Source organism: Dromaius novaehollandiae, chromosome 2 (assembly GCF_036370855.1).
Source record: "Dromaius novaehollandiae isolate bDroNov1 chromosome 2, bDroNov1.hap1, whole genome shotgun sequence".
Lineage (NCBI taxonomy): Eukaryota > Metazoa > Chordata > Aves > Casuariiformes > Dromaiidae > Dromaius > Dromaius novaehollandiae.
This window is the reverse complement of record NC_088099.1, coordinates 150,466,950-150,486,582: the sequence shown is the minus strand read 5'-3', so window position 1 is coordinate 150,486,582 and position 19,633 is coordinate 150,466,950. Positions and strand designations below refer to the sequence as shown.

At 36.6% G+C, this 19,633-nt stretch overlaps 1 protein-coding gene across 1 annotated transcript in view; it reads left to right on the top strand.

Moving 5' to 3' along the window:
- The window catches only part of RSPO2 (R-spondin 2), a 110,700-nt gene that overhangs the window by 50,596 nt on the left and 40,471 nt on the right, over positions 1-19,633 (top strand). The window contains exons 2-4 of the mRNA XM_064507802.1: positions 3,161-3,349; positions 15,180-15,323; positions 16,727-16,915. Coding sequence (XP_064363872.1) covers positions 3,161-3,349; positions 15,180-15,323; positions 16,727-16,915 — 522 coding nt within the window. The remainder of the gene's footprint in view (positions 1-3,160; positions 3,350-15,179; positions 15,324-16,726; positions 16,916-19,633) is intronic.

The following is a 19,633-nucleotide window of genomic DNA, read 5'->3' as shown; positions in this document are numbered from 1 at the left end:
GTAAGAGTCTAGATGTGATCATTTGAGGAACCTATATACAAGTTAAACTTTGGGGATAAATGTATTATACAATTTACAAAATTACTGTATTGTTGAACTCTTGCATATATCTTGTGCTGACCATAAGCTGTGTGGCCTCCATCTCCTAAACAAAGGACAGCAGAGGATAATGGAAGATTGTTTTATGCTGTTAGCTCCATTTCATATGAAAGTATGTTAGGATAGTGTTATAGCTGAAGCGCAGGGAAATCAGCATAATCAACTGCCTGCAGAAAGACGGGTTATTAACAGACATCTGACTAGAAATAGAAAAGAGAGGAGAGTAACGTGAATAGTGTTGGAAAAAAGTTAAGCAGTAGAATTGAACTGAGAGGCATATTTTGTAGCTGAGAAGACTGAACTTTAATGTGGGTCAGTGAGGGGAGAAAAACTCGAGACCTACATGGATACTACTAATGCATCCATTCCAGAGGGTAATCCCTGCTCCCCAGGCCACACTACTGAAAGTAGTACCCTTTTGATCAGAGTGGCCATGTCCATGCTATGCAGCAGTTGGCCCTGTGTTTCTTCTAGGCCCTGGAGAGATGCGCTAGGTCATAATCACAATATTCTTATCTGTGTTCAAAGTTTCTGAAATAATGCAAGGCAGCAAAGCCTGCTTGGGTAGTGATTTTTATGACAGCTGTTGATGTTGGGGAGTGTGCATGAGCGTGAGTGGGAGTCTTTGAGGGATCCTGCTCAAGGCTGCTAGAAAAGGGTTGGAGTACTGCATAGTGCAGAGCGGTGCAGCCTTGTTCATGCTGCCTACTTGGAGGAGTCCCTGGAGCAGACTGTCCCAGAAACATACATGGGTCACTTTTTGGAGGGAGTTCATTCCGGAAGGAGTATAGGACTTGTGTGACTTACAGAGTGTGGACAGTAAAGCCTGAAACCTGAGGTGGACCGCAGAGCTGGGTTATTTGACATCAGTGTTCTTTAGCTGCTCAAGAGGAAGAGAGATGAAAAAAATCACCCTTGATTCAGGGAAGAAACAATATGCTGGATATGGGATCCTAACTTCCACTGATTTGAACTCCAAAGAACACTTACAAGTGGCGAATAAACTGAAGCATCTTGCGGCTTGCCCTTTGCTTTGTTCCCTTTAATTCTTTTGTTAAAGTACAGGGTTCTTTGGGGAACCTTGAACAAGTCAGAGGTAAGAGTGAGATGCGAGGAGACTAAAAGCGGACTTAGAGGTCTACAGGACTGCCCCACCATGTGTTTTGGGGTACATGGTCACATAATATTCGATGTGGTTACAGATAGGCAACCTCTGCCGACAGTGAGACGAGGGATGCTTTCAGGCCTAGCTCATCATCTGTTCGTTTCCCTTCTTGTATGTCTTTGAAGATGTGAATTGTGGATGAGAGCATTTGTGAACTGTAAGGAAAGCTGCGTCCAAGGCATTGTGGAGATCAGGAGATGAACACTGGCTCAGGGCTTTAGGGCAGTTGTCTGGTAGGGCGTATTATTACAAATGGTCTAACAGGGTTGGAAAATAGTACACACACCACAGAAGGAATGAATGCTGTTTACATCCAGAGGATCTTCCTAGCATGTGAGCAGTGTCAGGGGACTCCAGCACTTGCACAGGTCCCACTGGCTGAGCTGTTTCACGCCAGATCGCTTGGCTCCCTGTCCTGCCTGCCGCTCACTAGGACTACTTTGTATAAGATAGAAGTTGAATGCTGTTGTGGAGAACTTGATGAGGCATGTGTGGTGGACAGGAGCAGCGAGAGAGTGAGAATTTGGTGTGCAGATGTGCAAAGGTGAGAGTAAAGCTGATCAGCTACTGGTTACAGAGGGTGGTGGGTTTTTTCTTTTTTCTTTTCCCAGTTCTGTTGGTGAAGTCAGCCATTGAATGATCCCTATTAAGCATTCATATGGGATAAAAGTGTGGATAATTTTAATTGTTTAAAATTATAACAATTAAACATAGTCCTTGATCTCTTGGCAAGCTGCCATCAGAGTTGCTGCTATTGAAAAGCTTTTGACACCCCAAAGACACTTTCCTGCATAATGTTTCTCTTTGTTTCCAGTAAGCCAGGTTTGAACTGGCAAATTTCAGTGAAGTCCTGTGGCCAATTTAATATTTAAAAGGGACCTGTTAAGTTGTTCTGGTTTCAGAAGCCTCCTGAGCCATCCTCCCACCGCTAACCTGCTGTGCTGACTCAGCTCCTGAGGAAGAGTTGATGGCACACGGGGCAGGGGAGAGTTGTGCGACTCCAGAGAAAGGCAGGATGGTGCGATTCAGGTTTGCATTGCAGTATCATTCAACTAAGAGAAAAGGAGAGTATAAAGTAGTTGAAGATACAGCAGCTGGTGACCTATAACGGTAATCTGCTCGAAAGGTCCCTCTTTGGTAATGTCTGTGTGTATGGATTTCAAGCCTGTTTTGGGTAGAAACTTGCAGATAAAAGCTCTTAGAAGTTAAAGGCTGCTTCTTTCCAGTTGGAAATGACAATCTTGACATTCTCATTAGGAAGACCAAGAAGTGACTGCGAGGAGGCAGCCTCTCCAGCGCCCCAAAGGCGGGGGACAGCACACACACGCTGCAGTTGGCACCGCCGTTCCTCCTTCTGCCCATGTTCTGCAGAGCGAGTTCAGTGCTCTTAATGGTTCTCTGTTCACAAGGCATATAAATGTATCCAAGGGCACTGTATTTTTTTATTTCAAAGTGGCATTAGTGTGGTTTCTGGATTTCAGTGACCATGGCATTGCAGGCGGATATACCAGGCTCCTGATGTTCTGTTTGTTTTGCTGCTGTTGTGGGCTGACGTGCTCAGCTTCAAGCTAGAATTTAGCACCTGGCTTTTACTTATGTTATGCTAGTGAACTTTACTCACCTCGGTCTCCAGTTGCCTGTACCTTTATGAAAGAAGGGGCACCATTTCATTTTATCATTAAGTGGTACCACATACTAATGAAAAATATAGAGATTGCATTTTTGTTTATTCCCTGGCCAGTGCAGTGCATTAAAATGAGTGCGCTTTCAGAACCTTCCTTTCAAAACTACTTGTAATTGTGAAGTAGATAAGTAAGACTTCAGAGGGAAGAGGACCTCCAGCCAAAATAATTTTCAAAATGATCTTAAAATGTGATTTATCTTCTTATTTTGCAGCTAGCTATGGACCAAATCCAATTTGCAAAGGCTGTTTATCTTGTTCAAAGGATAATGGGTGCATCAGATGCCAACATAAGTTATTCTTCTTCCTACGAAGAGAAGGAATGAGGCAATATGGTGAATGCTTACATTCCTGCCCATCAGGGTACTATGGACTCCGAACGCCAGATATGAACAGATGTTCAAGTGAGTCTTTTTTTAAAGTTTACATTCACTGTTATAGAAAAGCCATAACTCATGCTCCATTTTTAAGATGATATATTGCAGAACATACATAATGATATTTCCACAGATGTCTCAAGATCATAAAACTTCTTTGCTAAAGAACATCTTGGCTAATACCAAGATATAAAACATTGAACAAATTAAATAGTCAGTGTATTGACCTAAGTTAGTATTATTATTGTTGTTACTTTAGTTAGAAGGGTAATTTAGGAAAGAATGAGGATTTAGACAGATATTCCTAGTTTTAACGAACAAATCCCCATTACATGAAATTAAAAAGGATTAAGCATTAATTTAACAATGCTTCATGTGGCTGCTAGTGTAGTATATGCACTTATACATGGGTGGGCAGGACAGACATGGCTTCTTGTCCTCTTTGCTCCCACACAAATTTCATGTGACCACCTCACACCAGACCTGTTTTAATATGGAAGTGTTGCTATTTTAATAAAACAGATGTACTATTAAAAACAAACAACCTTTCACTTTTAATACTGCATTTTATTTGGAAATTTACAACCTGCTAATGTGCAACGAGATTTGTTTTTTGCATGTTTGTGCCTAAAAGCACAACTGTTTAAATCAATGAGTGCTCTAGTATATCTACACATTATTTTACCATCTTCTGGTAGTTGTGGCTGTTTGTATGGATTTTTCTGTATGCTCATATATAGGGTAGTACCTGTGTGGATTATTAATCATTGCTACTACCTCTAATTCGTATATATGATTTTGTCATGTTTCGTAGTCTAACCAGGATTAGGTTGTCAAACCTAAGAACCTGAAGTGAGAAATATCTTGTTTTGCTTCCTAAATAATGAAATGTGCATTAAATGCATGGCGCTCTCCCTGCACAGCACTGCAGCACGTCGCTGGGATGCACTGGGTTGTGAGGAAGCAGGCGCTGTCTTTCAGATGACACATAATCTTGAGGTCCATAGGAGGTCAATCTGTGGCACTTCGCACTAGAGTAAGAGCATTAACTCCAGTGCTCTGGCCAAGTTCCAGGTCATGTAATGACATCCCGCCTGTTTTTCTAAATTCCCTGTGCGGTTTCAGTGGATATGGTATTCTTCATTTTGTGTTCCCAACCGTTATGTAACATTGCTGAGCATTGCCTAATACATACCAGGTGGCTAGCTTTTGATGAAAAATTAAATGAGACTAGTATACAGTTTATACATATCCCTTTCATAAAGAACTTAGGGATCTTGGCCTTTATTTTTCATAACACAGTTATGAATTCAGCAACTTGTCCACTTTAAACCTTTCAAAGCTGGGCTATAAGAACTTGCCCACATAAAACAGTTTTTGAATGCTATTACAGTTTTAGGAAATGGATAAACTCATCTATATTAGTTAGCCTCTGCTGTGATTGTGATGTAGGAAATGTTGTACTCAGTATTGCAGGTCATTCTTTACTTTCTCAGAAAAAGGTTATCTGCAGAGGGTGGATTGTGAATAAAATTTTTTTTTTTTTACATTTTATCACTTATAGAAAGTGGCCTTTTTTCCTGAACTACAGGATACGTTTTGAAAAGCATAAATGGGAGTTATGTCCAACCCATATTGGCCTGTGTTTAGTGCTAGATATTTAACTCACCCCTCATGCCTTTGACAGTCTCCTCCTTTGAGAGTAATGATTTATTATTCTCTGGCATTTACAGACCAGTTCTGGTTCATCTGCAATGATTTTTATATTATATAATTTTCTTTTGATGTAATTTCCAGATGAGGTATTTATAAATCACATCTTCATTTTTGTTCTTGGTTTGGTAATCTTGCGTGGTACTTGCATTGCATTGTGGACACACAGATGTTTTGTGGATTCAAATTGAGTTAAGATAAATATTCTTAAAAATAGAATATTCTTACTTAAAAAACAAAATAGGCCTACCTCATATTAGATACTTTTATGCATAGTTATTTACAGGTTCTATTGCTCAGATAGTATTTTCTCAGTTAAAAATGATAAAAAATGCTAGCTATGTAACTCTGGGAATGAAAGAGCTTGACTTACATAAACTAAAATGATTTCTGCCCTATTAATGTCATTACAAACACAAAAGCTGTTTAAAATTTTATTACTGGAACATTTGTCCATTTGTGTTAGAGAAGCTACAAAGCATATTTTCGTGGAACATGTTGACATGATTTTAAAAGTCAAACATAGTTAGTGCCAAACAGAGCATGATCTATACTACAGCCAGATGTAACAGCTCCAAAATTATGGAAATTTTGAATTTCAAGACTAATTTTCTTTCCTACATGTAAGCAATATGTGCCTCTTGAATTTGCGGTGGTTCTAGACTGTTTTTCTAGTAATGGCAAATCATGTCATTTTGAGATTGCTTATCTGTAGAAATCAGTGAAAAATTTCCTGCTTGAAAGAAACTAACTTGTCTAGGTGGCATGATTTTCATCTTGAACACTGAAGTATGACACACACTATATTTGGAACATGAAATTGTAAAGTGTTTGCCCCATCTTTTTTGTTGAAGAATGTCCAAGAGAAGAGCTGCATTTTGTTTATTTTCCAAAAACTGTAATAGTTAAGTAACTTTGAGCTGAATTGTCTCAACAAGAAATAATCTCCCAAGAAAAAACAATTCTGAATTAAAGAAAAAACATGAAATCTGTCAGTCAGTGACTGGTTTAACATCAATCTGATTAATATATCAAGACTATCTTGAACCTTTCAACTTGGTCTGTATCCATAGTAACCTTTACCATTTTGGGGGGAGGAAGCACTTACAAGAGTTTAGTAATTACAGTTCCCTTCAGCTTTGATGGGCTATTCCATTTGTTTAGGTTCACCTTTACTTCTCACAGGAGGGCCTGACATTGCTGAAATTGTTATTGCCCATTCCATGTACCTTAAGTAAAAACAAGATAAAGAGAAGCTTTTAAACAACTCAAATATTTATTAAACACATTTAGTTAATTCACTGTATTAAGAAAGGTAATGGTTTTTTAAAAAAATATTGTTACAAAATAGCAAGACTTCCTTAATATATCATGGCTTGGTTATTGCTTGCGTAGTATAGCAGGGCATATGAAGTTTTAAGATTTCTGTAGCCAGTACGATTCATAACAGATTGTCAGTGGGTTCAAGGGGCACAAAGGCAATACACTTAACTTTAAATAAAATCACTTGTCTGAGTTTTTAAAAATAGTTTTCATGGCTTTTGCATTCGTTTCCTTCAAGCATGACTTTATCTTTAAAAAAGAAGCTTTATGGTTGCTACATAGCATTTTGGATTTTGCAAATTAAATTGGATAGCCAGAACTTGAGGTCTACATATCATTATTTTACAGGCACCTTATTATTATTTTTCTTCTCATATCTTCCACCCTTTCTCCTCCTCCAAATCCTTTTTGGTAAGGATTTGGTCATATTCTTAATGTGTTGATTATTGGCCTTACTCAGTATTTTGTGAGAAGAGCTTCCTTCCGTCTGTCTGGCAGTGAAAAATCTTAATAGTGCTTTGAATTAAGATTTCTGAAATCTGTAGTCAATTTAGATTTAATAAAGTAATTGTATATTTGTAAAATACTAATTGAAAATACTCTGGTTTGGCATTTATTTAAAAGATGTCAGCTAATTATGAGTGAAGGTTAGAACATAATTAGCTGTATTGCTAAGTGTTTATTAAGTGAATTCATTAAAAAAAACCACACTATAGTATTTCATTATTAGCATTCCATATTCCAAGTATTGATCTCCCTGAAATGGCTGACATGTGGTAAGCTCCAGGAACTGTTATAGTCAAGTGGCTGTGTATATCATTCTCTCATCACTCATGCCAAAAATCTTTATTTGTATAACCATGATAAAACGCTGCAACTACCAAAGCCACTTCCATTTAGGAATTTAAATATACCCCAGCCTTTTTGCCTATTCCCTTGTAGGCTGAAGCTCCTTTGCTTGTGATAATTTTCCTCCTCTCCATACTGGCTCTTCAGTGACATTCCTAGAAGTCAGCTGACATTTTGGTCTCTGTTCTTTTTCCATTGGTTGTTCAACCGATAGACCTTCCCCTACAAAAATTGTTCTTGTGTCCTAGCTCTCTTCAGCTTTGTCCATCTGTCTCCTACCCATGTAAGCATTAACATACTCTTTATCCCAAATGTGCCTTTTGCTTTTGTCCTCAAAGTGAATTTGAAATGTGTAGTCTGCCTGGATTTTTTAAATCCCTCATGCCTTAGGATCTTCTGCAGAGAATTACCCTAGAGGTGGTGCTGGTCAAGTGGAGCGTGGTGTGGAGTGCCAGCAGCCATGTCAGGATAGTAGTATGAAATTAAGTCTGTCGTACCAATGCTGTTTTACTGAGCAGCAGAAAGATGGGAGTGGGGAGGCATTTGGGCTACGATAGTTGGAAGGAGTGAGTGTAATAGGAATGTGGACAGTTTGGGCATAGGTGAAGTGTGGGAACAGTCTGCATTAGAAGAGGCAGAGGGATTTGATGCTAGAGGTGTGGGGGGCTGTGAATCAGAGCCCAGGATGAAAGACCAACGTATTAGGGGCTTCAGACCAAGGAACAATTATGAGGTTGGTTACCCTGGGGTGTGACAAGTTAGAGGACCAGAGGCTCCTCTAGAATGATGGCTCAGTGGAAAAACTGATTTTGCACTTCAGAAAGAAAATCCTGACCATAGCAGATCATCATCTGCTATCCCTTTGACTTCTTAAACAGAAGGAGACACCTCAAGCAAGGACCCCAGTTTCAGTGCTGGGACATATGCACAGACTGCCAGGCCCTTCAATTTAGAAATGCCAAATTTCCTTCCCCAGTCTCAGTCTGCAGCTTCCCTAGTGTCTGCCTCTCATGTGCAGCAGTATTGGCTATGAATAGTTATTTTTTATTGGCATTAGTAGGAATTGAGCAGCTGTTTTCTCTCTTTTCTACTATGCATCCTGCAAAATATCATTGTTGTGAAGGGAGTTATGGCTGAATATTCAATCTTATTGTGTATGTTTAGAAAGAATGATGATGCTACAGGATATGGATCTATCACAAAAGCAAAAAGAGGGTAATGTAAAATTTTCAAGATTACGCTCATCAGTAACCATACTTTACGAATGAGTAATCACTCTTTACAACTGAGACAGCTTCTGTTTTGATCTTAACATTCATCATATGAGAACTTAATTTATAAGCTGCCTTCTTGTTAAGACTGTGTAAAAATATGAAGTTCATGCATCTCAATATGGAGCATTTTATACTTCACTTTGAGCTTCAAAGGCAGTATCTTTCCCAACAGGTCATCTTATTCTGCATCACCTTATAAGCTGGTGGTAAATTTACTATGGAAGAATAGTCTTTGTTTTAGTAATGTCATGCCTTCTGTAACTATAGTAAAGAATGAAGTTGCTGATGAGAGCACCTTCTCTTTTTTACAATAACAGGCAAATGCATCTGGGTCTAGATTTAATTCACTATCTGAACTTTGTGTTTTGAACTCCTGGGCTTTTGATTCCTTCTCTAAAATATCAGTCTGTAAATTCCTTAATGATTATTTTAAAAGACGAATTACTAGTAGTGGCTTGTCATGGCTGTCAGGAAGTTAAAACAGGTCAGGAAAATCTTTTAATATCACTGTGGTTCATCTGCTTAAAATATATCTCTAATTTGGGCATGATTTGTAATCCAGGCTTTTTCCCTGTAGAGTTCTTTAATGCACCATTTATGTAGTTTTCTATAAATATTCTAAATTTCATCCACCTCAATCAGATTTGTTTTTTTCTGATACTCAAGTAAATGGCAGATGAATATTTGGGTCAGTGTAAATACGATTATAAAGTCTAAATTGAATATTTTATTTCTGGCTAGCTAAATGCACTTCTTATAGACCAGACTGGTCGCCCTAACTTTGACTGAAACATGGTTCAGAACCATTATTATTACTTCTAAAAAAACCCTGCTGTATATGTAAAAACACTTTAGAAGAAAATTATTTCTGAAGTGGCATAGAATGCTAGAGCTCATTAAAGATTAAGTAAAAGGGGACTTTGGCTCTTAAGTCCCTTACACAACTTTTCTATTGCTACCCTGTTTCAGTAAGCAAAGTCTAAGATGTTTAAATTTCTGTCTTTGTCTCTTTCCTGACAATGGTCTTTTTGACACAGGGAGAGGAGACTGTGAGGAAGAGATTATAATCTTTTTTCTTTTTCTTCTCTGGAAGAGGAGAAGATTCAGACCTAAAATATTTTAATGCACTTCAAATTGTCTGCTGGAAACTCTGCTTGGTAAAGAATTTGGTCCTTCAGTTCTCTGGGTTTCCAGGCCATTGATCGAAGAGTGACGCAGTCTTAACTCAAGAAGTTATGTTTCTTTCTTGAGCATATACTGTTAGTGCAACTGACCTCAACTATGGAGGCACTTTAATGTACTGTGTTCTCCCCTTGCGTGGCACTAAATTCAGGGTCTTAGTCTTCTGTCATGCTAAATTAAGAGTTTGCACGGTGTCAATAGACTTTCCATTGGAGAAGGTATGTATGATTGTCTGCGCTCTTGTCCCATAAATCAAAATTTCAGAGCTCTGTTGAAAGAGTAAGTTTTCATTTGGCTTTGTTTTGTCTAAACACTGAAGATACTTGAGCAGAGCACTTCTGTCTAATTTCAGACCAGCTTAGCTTCACCAGGCAAAGCAGTGACTTCTCTTCCACCCTTTCCCCTGAGAAATGAAGTCATGGAGCTGTAATTTATAATCACTCCTGTGACAGTTTATAATTGTAAATAGACTTCTAGAAAGTTAGTTTTCCTAAGTTTTAGAGCACTGCTTTTCTTTAGCTCTCACTTTTTAAAGCATGGGTGATATAAAAACATATTTATCATGAAAGATTGTATCTTTTTAGGAGTTTTAATATCTTTTTTGCCCATTCAGATACTTATAGTGGGATCTGGTCTACCTGATGGGATAAGAAAGTTAGTGAAAACTGTTCTTGCTGAAGCAATTAGGACCTTTGACATTGATTTCATTCAAGGCAGGAATTTCAGTCTTTTAGTATTTACATATAACTCCTGTGGGAAGTTATATGCAACATTTTAAGAACTGTCATCTTTTAGAAATAGTTAGTGCTAATGAGACGTAGTGCTGAGCAGGAATAGAAGGGATTTGAGGTTTGGGGGGAAGCACACCCATCACGAGATACTGCAAACTGAGTACCAGGGGAGGAAAAGGTAGGAACTCATAACTATCTGCCTCTAGCCATCAGACCCTCTTGTTGCTAGCTAAGTGGGAATAGCAGCAATAAAGCACCTTTTACTTCTGCAGTCTCAGGTTCTTAGGATTAGGTTTGCCAGCTTAACATTTTTATCACGCAAGTATGGTAGGCCTATCAAAGATGCATGATTGCTCTCTGGGGTTCTTCAGAAAGACTGAATTTATCAGTTTGTTCTTCCCTGAGCACCAGCCTTTGCCTTCCCACTTCCTACTTCTTTTCTTTCCCACTTCCTGCTTCTAAAATCTCCCAGACAGTTATTCTTGTATAGCTGGAAGTGGGGACCATCTTCTGTTTATTTTTAGACCAAAAATCAAAGCATTTCTGGGGAATACTGTGGATTCTGCAGTACTTCTCTCTTTCCTTTAAAGAGCTCCTGGAGTCTAAAATCTTAGCTATGCTCAAGTCTTTTGGTCCTATTCCCTTTGTTTTTGTTGGTGTGAAGTTCTAGATAATCTTCTAAGTGAAATAAAAAGATTATACCAGCAGCATGCTTTTGGTACTGAAATTTTATAGAAAATAAAACCTTTAAACTGTCAAAAAAAGCAATTGGATCCAGTGCCAGTAAATTGAAGTCATAAATTTGCATTTGACAAGCATCTTCTGCAGATGTAAAAAGAATATTTCCTTTATTTCAATTTATTACAATTATTAACAGGGAACTAACTAGTTAATTTAAAGATGAAAGAAGTTTAGGAAAAGTAGAAAAGATTTGTTTCTCCAAAGTTAGGCATAAGATGCTAAGATCAGCAAGTTGGTGTTGAAAACCATGGCAATCAGAAGAAAGCAGTTCAGTCATTAAGTTTACATATATTTTCTTGAGTTTTTATTACATTAGTTTGTATAATGGATAAAACAATTTTTTTAAATGCTGTTTTTCTTAATATGATGTCAGACAGCTTTTCTGTAGGTTTCTTACTACATTATTTATTTATTATCCAGTTTATTATTTAAATAATACCATGCAAACAAAATGTGAACTTGGAATATACTTCAATTAAGATCTATATTTAATAAAGTATATATAGATAATGATGTAGGTTAACAAAAAAATACAAAATTTGGTACAAAGTTATGTTTGTTTGCAAGCCAGTGTATATTAATGTTTACAACAGAGAATCAGTGTCCTTCAGGAGTACAACTAAAAATGTTTTACACTTTTTTTCTCTCTTCGTGTAGGTATATTTAGCTGTAAAAGCAAAAGAATTAAAATAACTCATTTATTCTGATTTACTAATCTCATTTACCATTAAAATCATTTATTAATAGCACTTTTTAAAATATAAGTAAAAACAAATTTCCCCTGAGATCATTTAAATTGTATAATAAGATGAAGCTAGGCACCAAAAATAATAAATCTGATAAAAATCTTAGCTTGCTGTCAAAAGCAGTGGTAAAATATTGGTTCTTTGCCATGGTTGCAGAGGCACAAGAAAATATGGTACTCCACCAGCAAATTATCCAACTTGGTGAAGTCACTACAAGATTTAAAGCTGTGCCAGCACCCTTCATATTCTGAAAAAGAGTATATTGAAGACATCGAAAAGGAGGATTTATCACTCCCGAGTGATCTTGGGCTACAACAATTACGATTAGCACCTAATAACCCTTAAGCATTGTACTGACTATTACTCCAGTGCTTTAATGTTTGAGCATTAGAATTCTTAAGTAGTGCTAACATTTTTTCAGTATTTTCCTCTAAATTGCATCTGATATAGATTAAATCATAGACATTTCATGTTTCGAGTAATTTATCTTCATAGGAAAAATTTGAAAATAAACTGCATTGGTGGAAACCTCAGCTGAACCTTAACCCTGGAGCTGCTACTGGTGCCTCCAAAATATAATTATAATGGCAAGGACTCTACTGTAATGCAAAATAAAGCTGCCATAAAAGGCAAAGGAAATGATATAAATAGGATGGGAATTTTGAATTATGATCAAGAAACAGAAAGAAGATTGGTTCATTAATCTAATGTTTAAATGCAGAGTATTCACATATGTGGTGTTAAATCAAAACAGTGGTAGCTTTATGGAAAGTATCCCCAGGGTCAGGTGAGGCAGGATTTCACCTTGTAAATGTGCGGTATTTATATGTCATCAAAAGGCAACTTGTGCCAGAAGTCTTTCATTTAATCCGTTCTCCACCCAACAGAGTTCAAATGGAATAAACTTTAAATATATTACTCCCCATCATATTTTGAAAGCAATAGTTAAAACATTATTTCAAAAATACATTTAGATCACTTGGATGCGAAGGAGGGTCACATGATACTAATTTTTCTTTTAATGTTCTGTTCTGCACCTCATCATTGGACTAAATGATTTGGAAAAACCTTGATGTCTTTTCAAACTGTCTTGTGTGGGTGGGCCAGAGGCAAATGTTTTTCTGAATATTTACACACACTTGATGTTTGATTGGGGCATTGCAATTAATAAAATATTTGCTGTACATTTTGCGTATAACAAACCAGATTTGCAATTAACTGTTACAGTACATCTGCAGACCACCTCACCTTATGACTTTATCTTGCAGACACACATTAATCCGTGGAAGAGATTTTGCAGGTCAGACTCTTAATAGGTTATGTATATTAAATTTAAAGAATTAATATGTCTGACCAAAGCTCATATGGTTAACATAATAATGTATTTATATCTGTTTTCATTCACCATATGATTTCAGAGTTCTTTGCATAGATGAAGTAGATTATATAAATCCATTTGGAGTTTTGTCCAAGTAAGACAAATCTATTTCTTGCAAGGCAAGGACCCTATCTAGGAATTTATTTGGAATAGTGGTAGATGTATGTCGTCTGCATTACTTTCAAGCATTGATGTGTGCGCATTGATCTTCCCTTCTTTGAAGACCAGTTCAAAACTTGTGAAAAAAGAAATGACAGTTCCTGAAAATTTCCTATAGACTAAACTGTGTGTAGAGAGCCAAACTCCTGGTGCTTATATGAACCAAAGTTCTAACTTAGAGAAATCTTGGACACTAGACTTTATAGCAAACGGGTTGTGTATGATGGTCGAGTTCTGCTTGTTGATTTGTTGTTAATTGCTGTGTTCTGATTTTTGAGTTCTTTAAAACCAAAAAGAGATACCAGTGTTTTTTTGTTTTCCCCATGCAAACTGCCTAATATGTAGTCCAATACCACAAAAAATCTGTTCTAAAAAGCCTCCTATTTCCCTAAAATTCCCTATAAAGAATAATTTCCCACCACCATCAAATTTGTGTGATGGTATGCCTTGTTTTGGCCTTCTGAAGTTCATGAATAAATACTAAAATCTGTTTTAGAAAGATTAGCTAAATTTACAATGTTATTAGGGGAATTGCTCTTATTTCAGAAGTCACTTATTTTGTGAACTTTTTCTTTGGAAAAAATGAAAAATAGATGAATGACATAAGTAACCACATAGACTAGTACATTGTTACATGAAATGAATAACAAATGCTCATTGCTGTAACTTCAGGTAGCTGATAACATGATACAGTTAATGTAGTTTATATAATTATATAAATGATGTTATCTGAAGGATTTATTTTTATCTTTAAAAAATATAAGGTGTTCATTGTTGTTTCAATGCTTACAACTTTTTCTCTGTAATCTTTGGAAAAATTTTCCCTGGCTTTTTTTTGTGGGTATGTATGACTGACTTTCATAAGCAATCATGTAAGCATTTCTACCTTTGTGGTGTGCATATAATTGTTGATATCTACTTTATTTCCAAGTTGCCATGTTTTATTATGGCCTAGGCTGTTTTTGAATCTATTATTGAGTATATTTCTCTTAAATTCCCTAACATTGAATTTCTCAGAGAATTTTTTCTTTCACTATTGATAGTAGCTTTATGTCTTTTAATGACTTAGTAAGGGTTATTTTGTATGGATTGGCTTCACTAATAATGGAAAATTGAGTTTTTTGCATGATAGCACGTACATACCTGTAGATACGGAAATCAAACGTAGCATGTGAAAGCATTCATCCACCTATTTATAGGGTCAACTCATTGAAAATTTTTGGATCCTGCTTGCAATGACAAATGATAAAACAAATATGATACACATAATACCTACGTACTTCCTAGAATGATTTATCACATCTTATTTTCCTCAAAATTACTTAAACAAAAGAGTATTTATATTGAACATTTTTCCTCCAAAAAGATGTAATCAACTCAACAATCACTTAATTAGAAATTTTATGTGCATTTTTCATTAAAAAGTAGACATTTCAGCTTTTTCCTTTAAAACACTTTACTCATTAGCAATGTTATTGTTTCTACTATTTATTCAGTTTCCTTTGAGAACATCTTTATACAACAATTCAATATGACTTTTTCTGTTTTTTAATAAGAAAATGAGCAGAAGGATGTGGGGGGAAAATGTGGTACTTACAGTTAGCTTTAATTACTCATATATATTGGGCAGATTTCAGGTTGACAGTATTCCTCCCCATAGTACTTTCCATTTTGCTATTCCGTTGTTTTAAATGACGTTTCATTTTTGGTCTTACCCTAACTTAAACTGTCACATTGTTCCTTATGATCCTTCTGGTTTAGGATGCAGAATAGAAAACTGCGACTCCTGCTTTAGCAGAGACTTTTGTACCAAGTGCAAAACTGGCTTCTACTCGCACCGAGGCCGCTGCTTCAGAGGATGCCCTCCGGGCTTTGCCGCCTTGGAAGAGATTATGGAGTGTGTGGGTGAGTGTTGCAGCACATCGCTGCTGCTGAAGCAACTCTTTGGCCAGGAGGCCAGGTTCAGATACTTACATCACTATTTTAAAATTTTTGCTGATGTTTAGCATTTCCTATAAAGAAATATTTACCGAGAGATTGTATATGGGTCTCTTTCGCCCAATAATATCTTTTTTTTCCAAACTTTGAAATACTGTGTTACTGGGAATGCTGCTGTGTTGTTCTGTACCTAAACAGTTTGTCCTTTTCACTAGCAATCACCTTATATGAGGGCTTAACCTCAGAATTTGCAAGTTTTCAGGAAGGCCAGTTTTTACACTAGAGCTTTAAATAAATGACATTTTCTTTGGATTTTTGCCCTTGTAACTACCTGTTCAGTATGCCTTTTACTAAGCAGAGGACCCAGGGGCAGGGCAGATTGAACTTCTGTAGCATCTAGGTTTCTAATTCACTTCTAGTTTCTCAGGAGCTCTCCTCTTTCATCTTACAAGTTACAGGAGAGCAAAGAAGGAGCTTTTCATCCTGGCTTCTTGAAGTCACTGAGTTGTATTATTATTGCAACTTACTGTTTCCCATGGAAGCTGGACAATCTACAACCAGCACTTTCTGCTAGTGGAGGGGGAAATAAAAAATGCATAGTAAGTGCTGTAAGCAGGAATATTTATAGGAAGTCAGATCCACATGCAGGTATAATGGGAAAGAGGATTGGAAAAGAGTGTGGGAAAACTGAAGTCAGTCTTCCACAGTTCAAGTGTTTCTCTTTGCAAAAGCATGGTTAATTAATATTTGTTTGTAGACCCTGTAAAATCTGAAGCACTGATTCCTGTCACCAGCTCAGATTTATTTTAATAAGGAGCGAGTCTCAATATAAACCACCAAACAAGCATTTTTAGTGGAAAGGTACTTTATAACTCTGAGCCAGCATTGGCTGTTTTCATGGTTTTTCATATGAGCCTCAAGATTTGGTGTTTTATCTTGAAGCCTGGGAATTGTGTCAAAACAGACTCTTTACTGCAGAAGTTATCTTTGCATTTTATGATGGAGAGGATCTGGAAACTCTAAAGTGTTGCAAATCCAGGTGACAATCAAATAGTATTTCTTTATTAAAAAGAGAAAAATTTAAGTCAATCTCATGATTTTAGGAGGGTTTTTGAATGCTTGGAACTGACATTTCTTCTATACAGGCAGGCTGATATTCTGACTGTTTTATGCTTGGGGTGATATAAACTGAAAAGATTCTTTAAGATACTGTAAGAGATTTTATTTTGTTTTAACCTTTTGCCTATTAACAATAAAGCTCATAAGTAGTGCTTTCTAATTATGCATTCTTGCTAACTAAAAGGAAGGGGAAATAAAAGAAACTAAGAGCCAAAAGACCCACTAACTTGTTTTTTCTTTTACTTTATCAGAAGGCTGTGAAGTGGGTCAGTGGAGTGAGTGGGGAACTTGCAGCAGAAATAATAAAACATGTGGATTTAAGTGGGGCCTGGAAACAAGAACAAGACACATTGTGAAGAAGCCAGCGAAAGACACAGTACAGTGCCCAACCATTGCAGAGTCCAGACGGTGTAAAATGGCCATAAGGCATTGTCCAGGAGGTAAGTGTCGTCCATGCCCCCAAAATCTTTGAGCCTTCCTAAACTCAAATCCTATTTCTAACTTGAAACGACTATCCAGCCTACCCCAGTATCAAAATGATGAATAATAGCCTATCCTGCTACAGTCTACATATTTGGTGGTATAAAATCCCTTCATCCTAATGCTCCTTGATCTGGTATGCACCTTCTACCTGTTTGCTATAGATTTTCATGGATTGTATGTACAGAGATTCATCTTTTCACATGGTGTACACTGTCATGCACTGCTACTTAGATTAGTTACTGTATATCTTTTTATATCAAGTCTCTATATTGTAGTTAAACATCTTTGTTAGTAGTAAATGTGTTGAAAGTGAGTAGTCCTCTTAGACTGTGTCCTGTTGGATAATATTTGTAATACATTGAAATGTGAAAAGCTTTATTTGTAGCCTTTACTGTCCGAGTATTACTCCTGTGTAAGATGAAATACAAAAAAAATAACTTGAACTCTTAATACAAGAAATCAATAGCATTTGATTAGTATAAAAACAGCATGTAGCAGGATGGATAGCAATTTTATGGTCAGCTTATAATGATTATTCTGAACCACCAGTGTTTTTTCTGTATAACTAGCAGCAGAACTCTCTTTGAAAATGATCTGAGTTTACATTGTCAGCAATTTAAATGTGGCCCAAACAAGAGATCATATAGACTTCTTATGCCACGTCGAAACGATTTATATTATATGCAATATACAGCCCATAATGCCATCTTTTACATTATTTATATTTTCTAAGACTTTGTTCATATTTTTAAGTTAATCTGTTCATTTTTAATATATGTAATATTAGAAAGTAGTTTATATATTAAAAAAGGAAACATTGGTTGTCTAAAGACTGGTTTTGGTATGAGTTCTATCAGGATGGGCAAAATGAAATGATACATCTAGAGGTGAGGTGGAAAAAAAGCTATGAAATGAACTTCTCTGGAGGAAGGACAAATACAAAGGTAGAAATCAAGGCTGAATTGGGCTCTCGTGGTATCTGGCTCCTGGCATCTTTATTGTGAGTCAGAAGCATCTATATCAAGATAGCTCTCTACGCTTACTAGTGTTTGAGACAGCCCACTGCAGTACATGAGCTGGTCCTGTTTATTCTAGCAAACTCTGAACCTCAGGTAATGGTAGTGATGAGATCAAACAGCAAAGTGTTTTACTGCTACACCAGAAGGAAGCAAAAATAACCTGTGTGAAGTTCCACAAAATCTACAGTCAGTATTTTGGCTTTTTGCCTTTCAGATGCATGAAGTTTAGCTTGCAGTGGAGAATTTGAGAAAGCTGCTGAATATTTTCAGTTCAACTCCACATGGTAGAGATTTAGTTATCTAATTTTCTTTCCTCACTTCTGGTTTATGAATCCAATGTGCATGCAGAGAGTTATTTTGTGGATGCAATATCTAGCTTATATATGAACTCCTGGCAAGTAGAATGTTACAGGTATGGTTTTAGTCTTGATAATTTAGTCAGGATCCAAATCATTCAAATTATTTTAGATGGTTTCAGAAGTGGACCACAGTATTTATGAAAGCTGTAGCATGTTCATGATGCTGTAGTAATTTGGAACTATGGGACATTCATACTGTTTTATAGCCAAATTCTCTTTGGTTGTTTTGAATTTTCTTGTCTAGCAATTCAGGTCACTGCTTAGATTTATATTCCAAATTTTAACTTTTCGAAGGCATGCTGGTAGGCTTTACTAAGGGTTAAGAAATTTATTGTGTAGTCTGCATCAAAAACTTTGACCAAATCTCTGTATTTTGTTCAGTATTTAATCAGAGAAGTTTTTGCTGCAAATACGAGCACAGTCTGAAAAGCCTGCAGTACTCTTTCATAACTATGGGTTCCTGTAAGTTGTAAATATTATAGTCCTCTCATGTCCTCCCACTTTATGGAATTCCCTGCCCATATTTTCAGGGATAAAAATTAAAGTGTACATAACTGCAAGTTTGAACTCTCCATACTGAATGCCGATGGTTAATACTACTTTTATACTGTCACATAGAACATTGGCCAAAGTATAAACATCCTTCTCTCCTAAGAAGCTCCTGGGAGAGGGTGTGCTGGTGTTATTTTCAGTGTCCGAAGAAAGTTTTCCTTAGGCCTGGTTACCTTTGAGGGTGAGGAAGCTGTTGGGTTTGTCCTGTTTGAATCCTATGCTTCATCGTATACACAGTACATCTAAAATCCCTTTCCTTTATCATATTTCATTGTTAGCAGGTTTCTCCATTAGTCATTCAAAATGTTTAGTTATTTTTTTAACCACTGCAAAGTATCAGGAGGCAGAAAAGTTGCTTACATGGAAGCTCAAATCAAGTACAGCCTGGCTCTTAATTCTGAGCTTTTAAAAAATGTGGCATTTTTCTAACATTAAAATTTTGTAATTTAATTTTGAACCTGAGGAAATAAAAGAGTAAGAGTTAGTAATTCGCAAAGACTGAAGAACCATAATCCCTGTAAATGTCTCTTGAGAGGCTATGTTAATAAATCCTTTCTTCCTAATATTCTCAGTACATAAACTCACAGAAACATGTAGGATAAGTATTAGATTATACAGCTAAGATGGTTGTAGATTGTGATGGATTAAACTGAGCACAGGAAGTAAGGATATTTTTGGTGGTTTAGGGTCAAATAAAGTGCTTTTGACATATGCTTTCTATTTCTGTACATTTTATTTACATTTC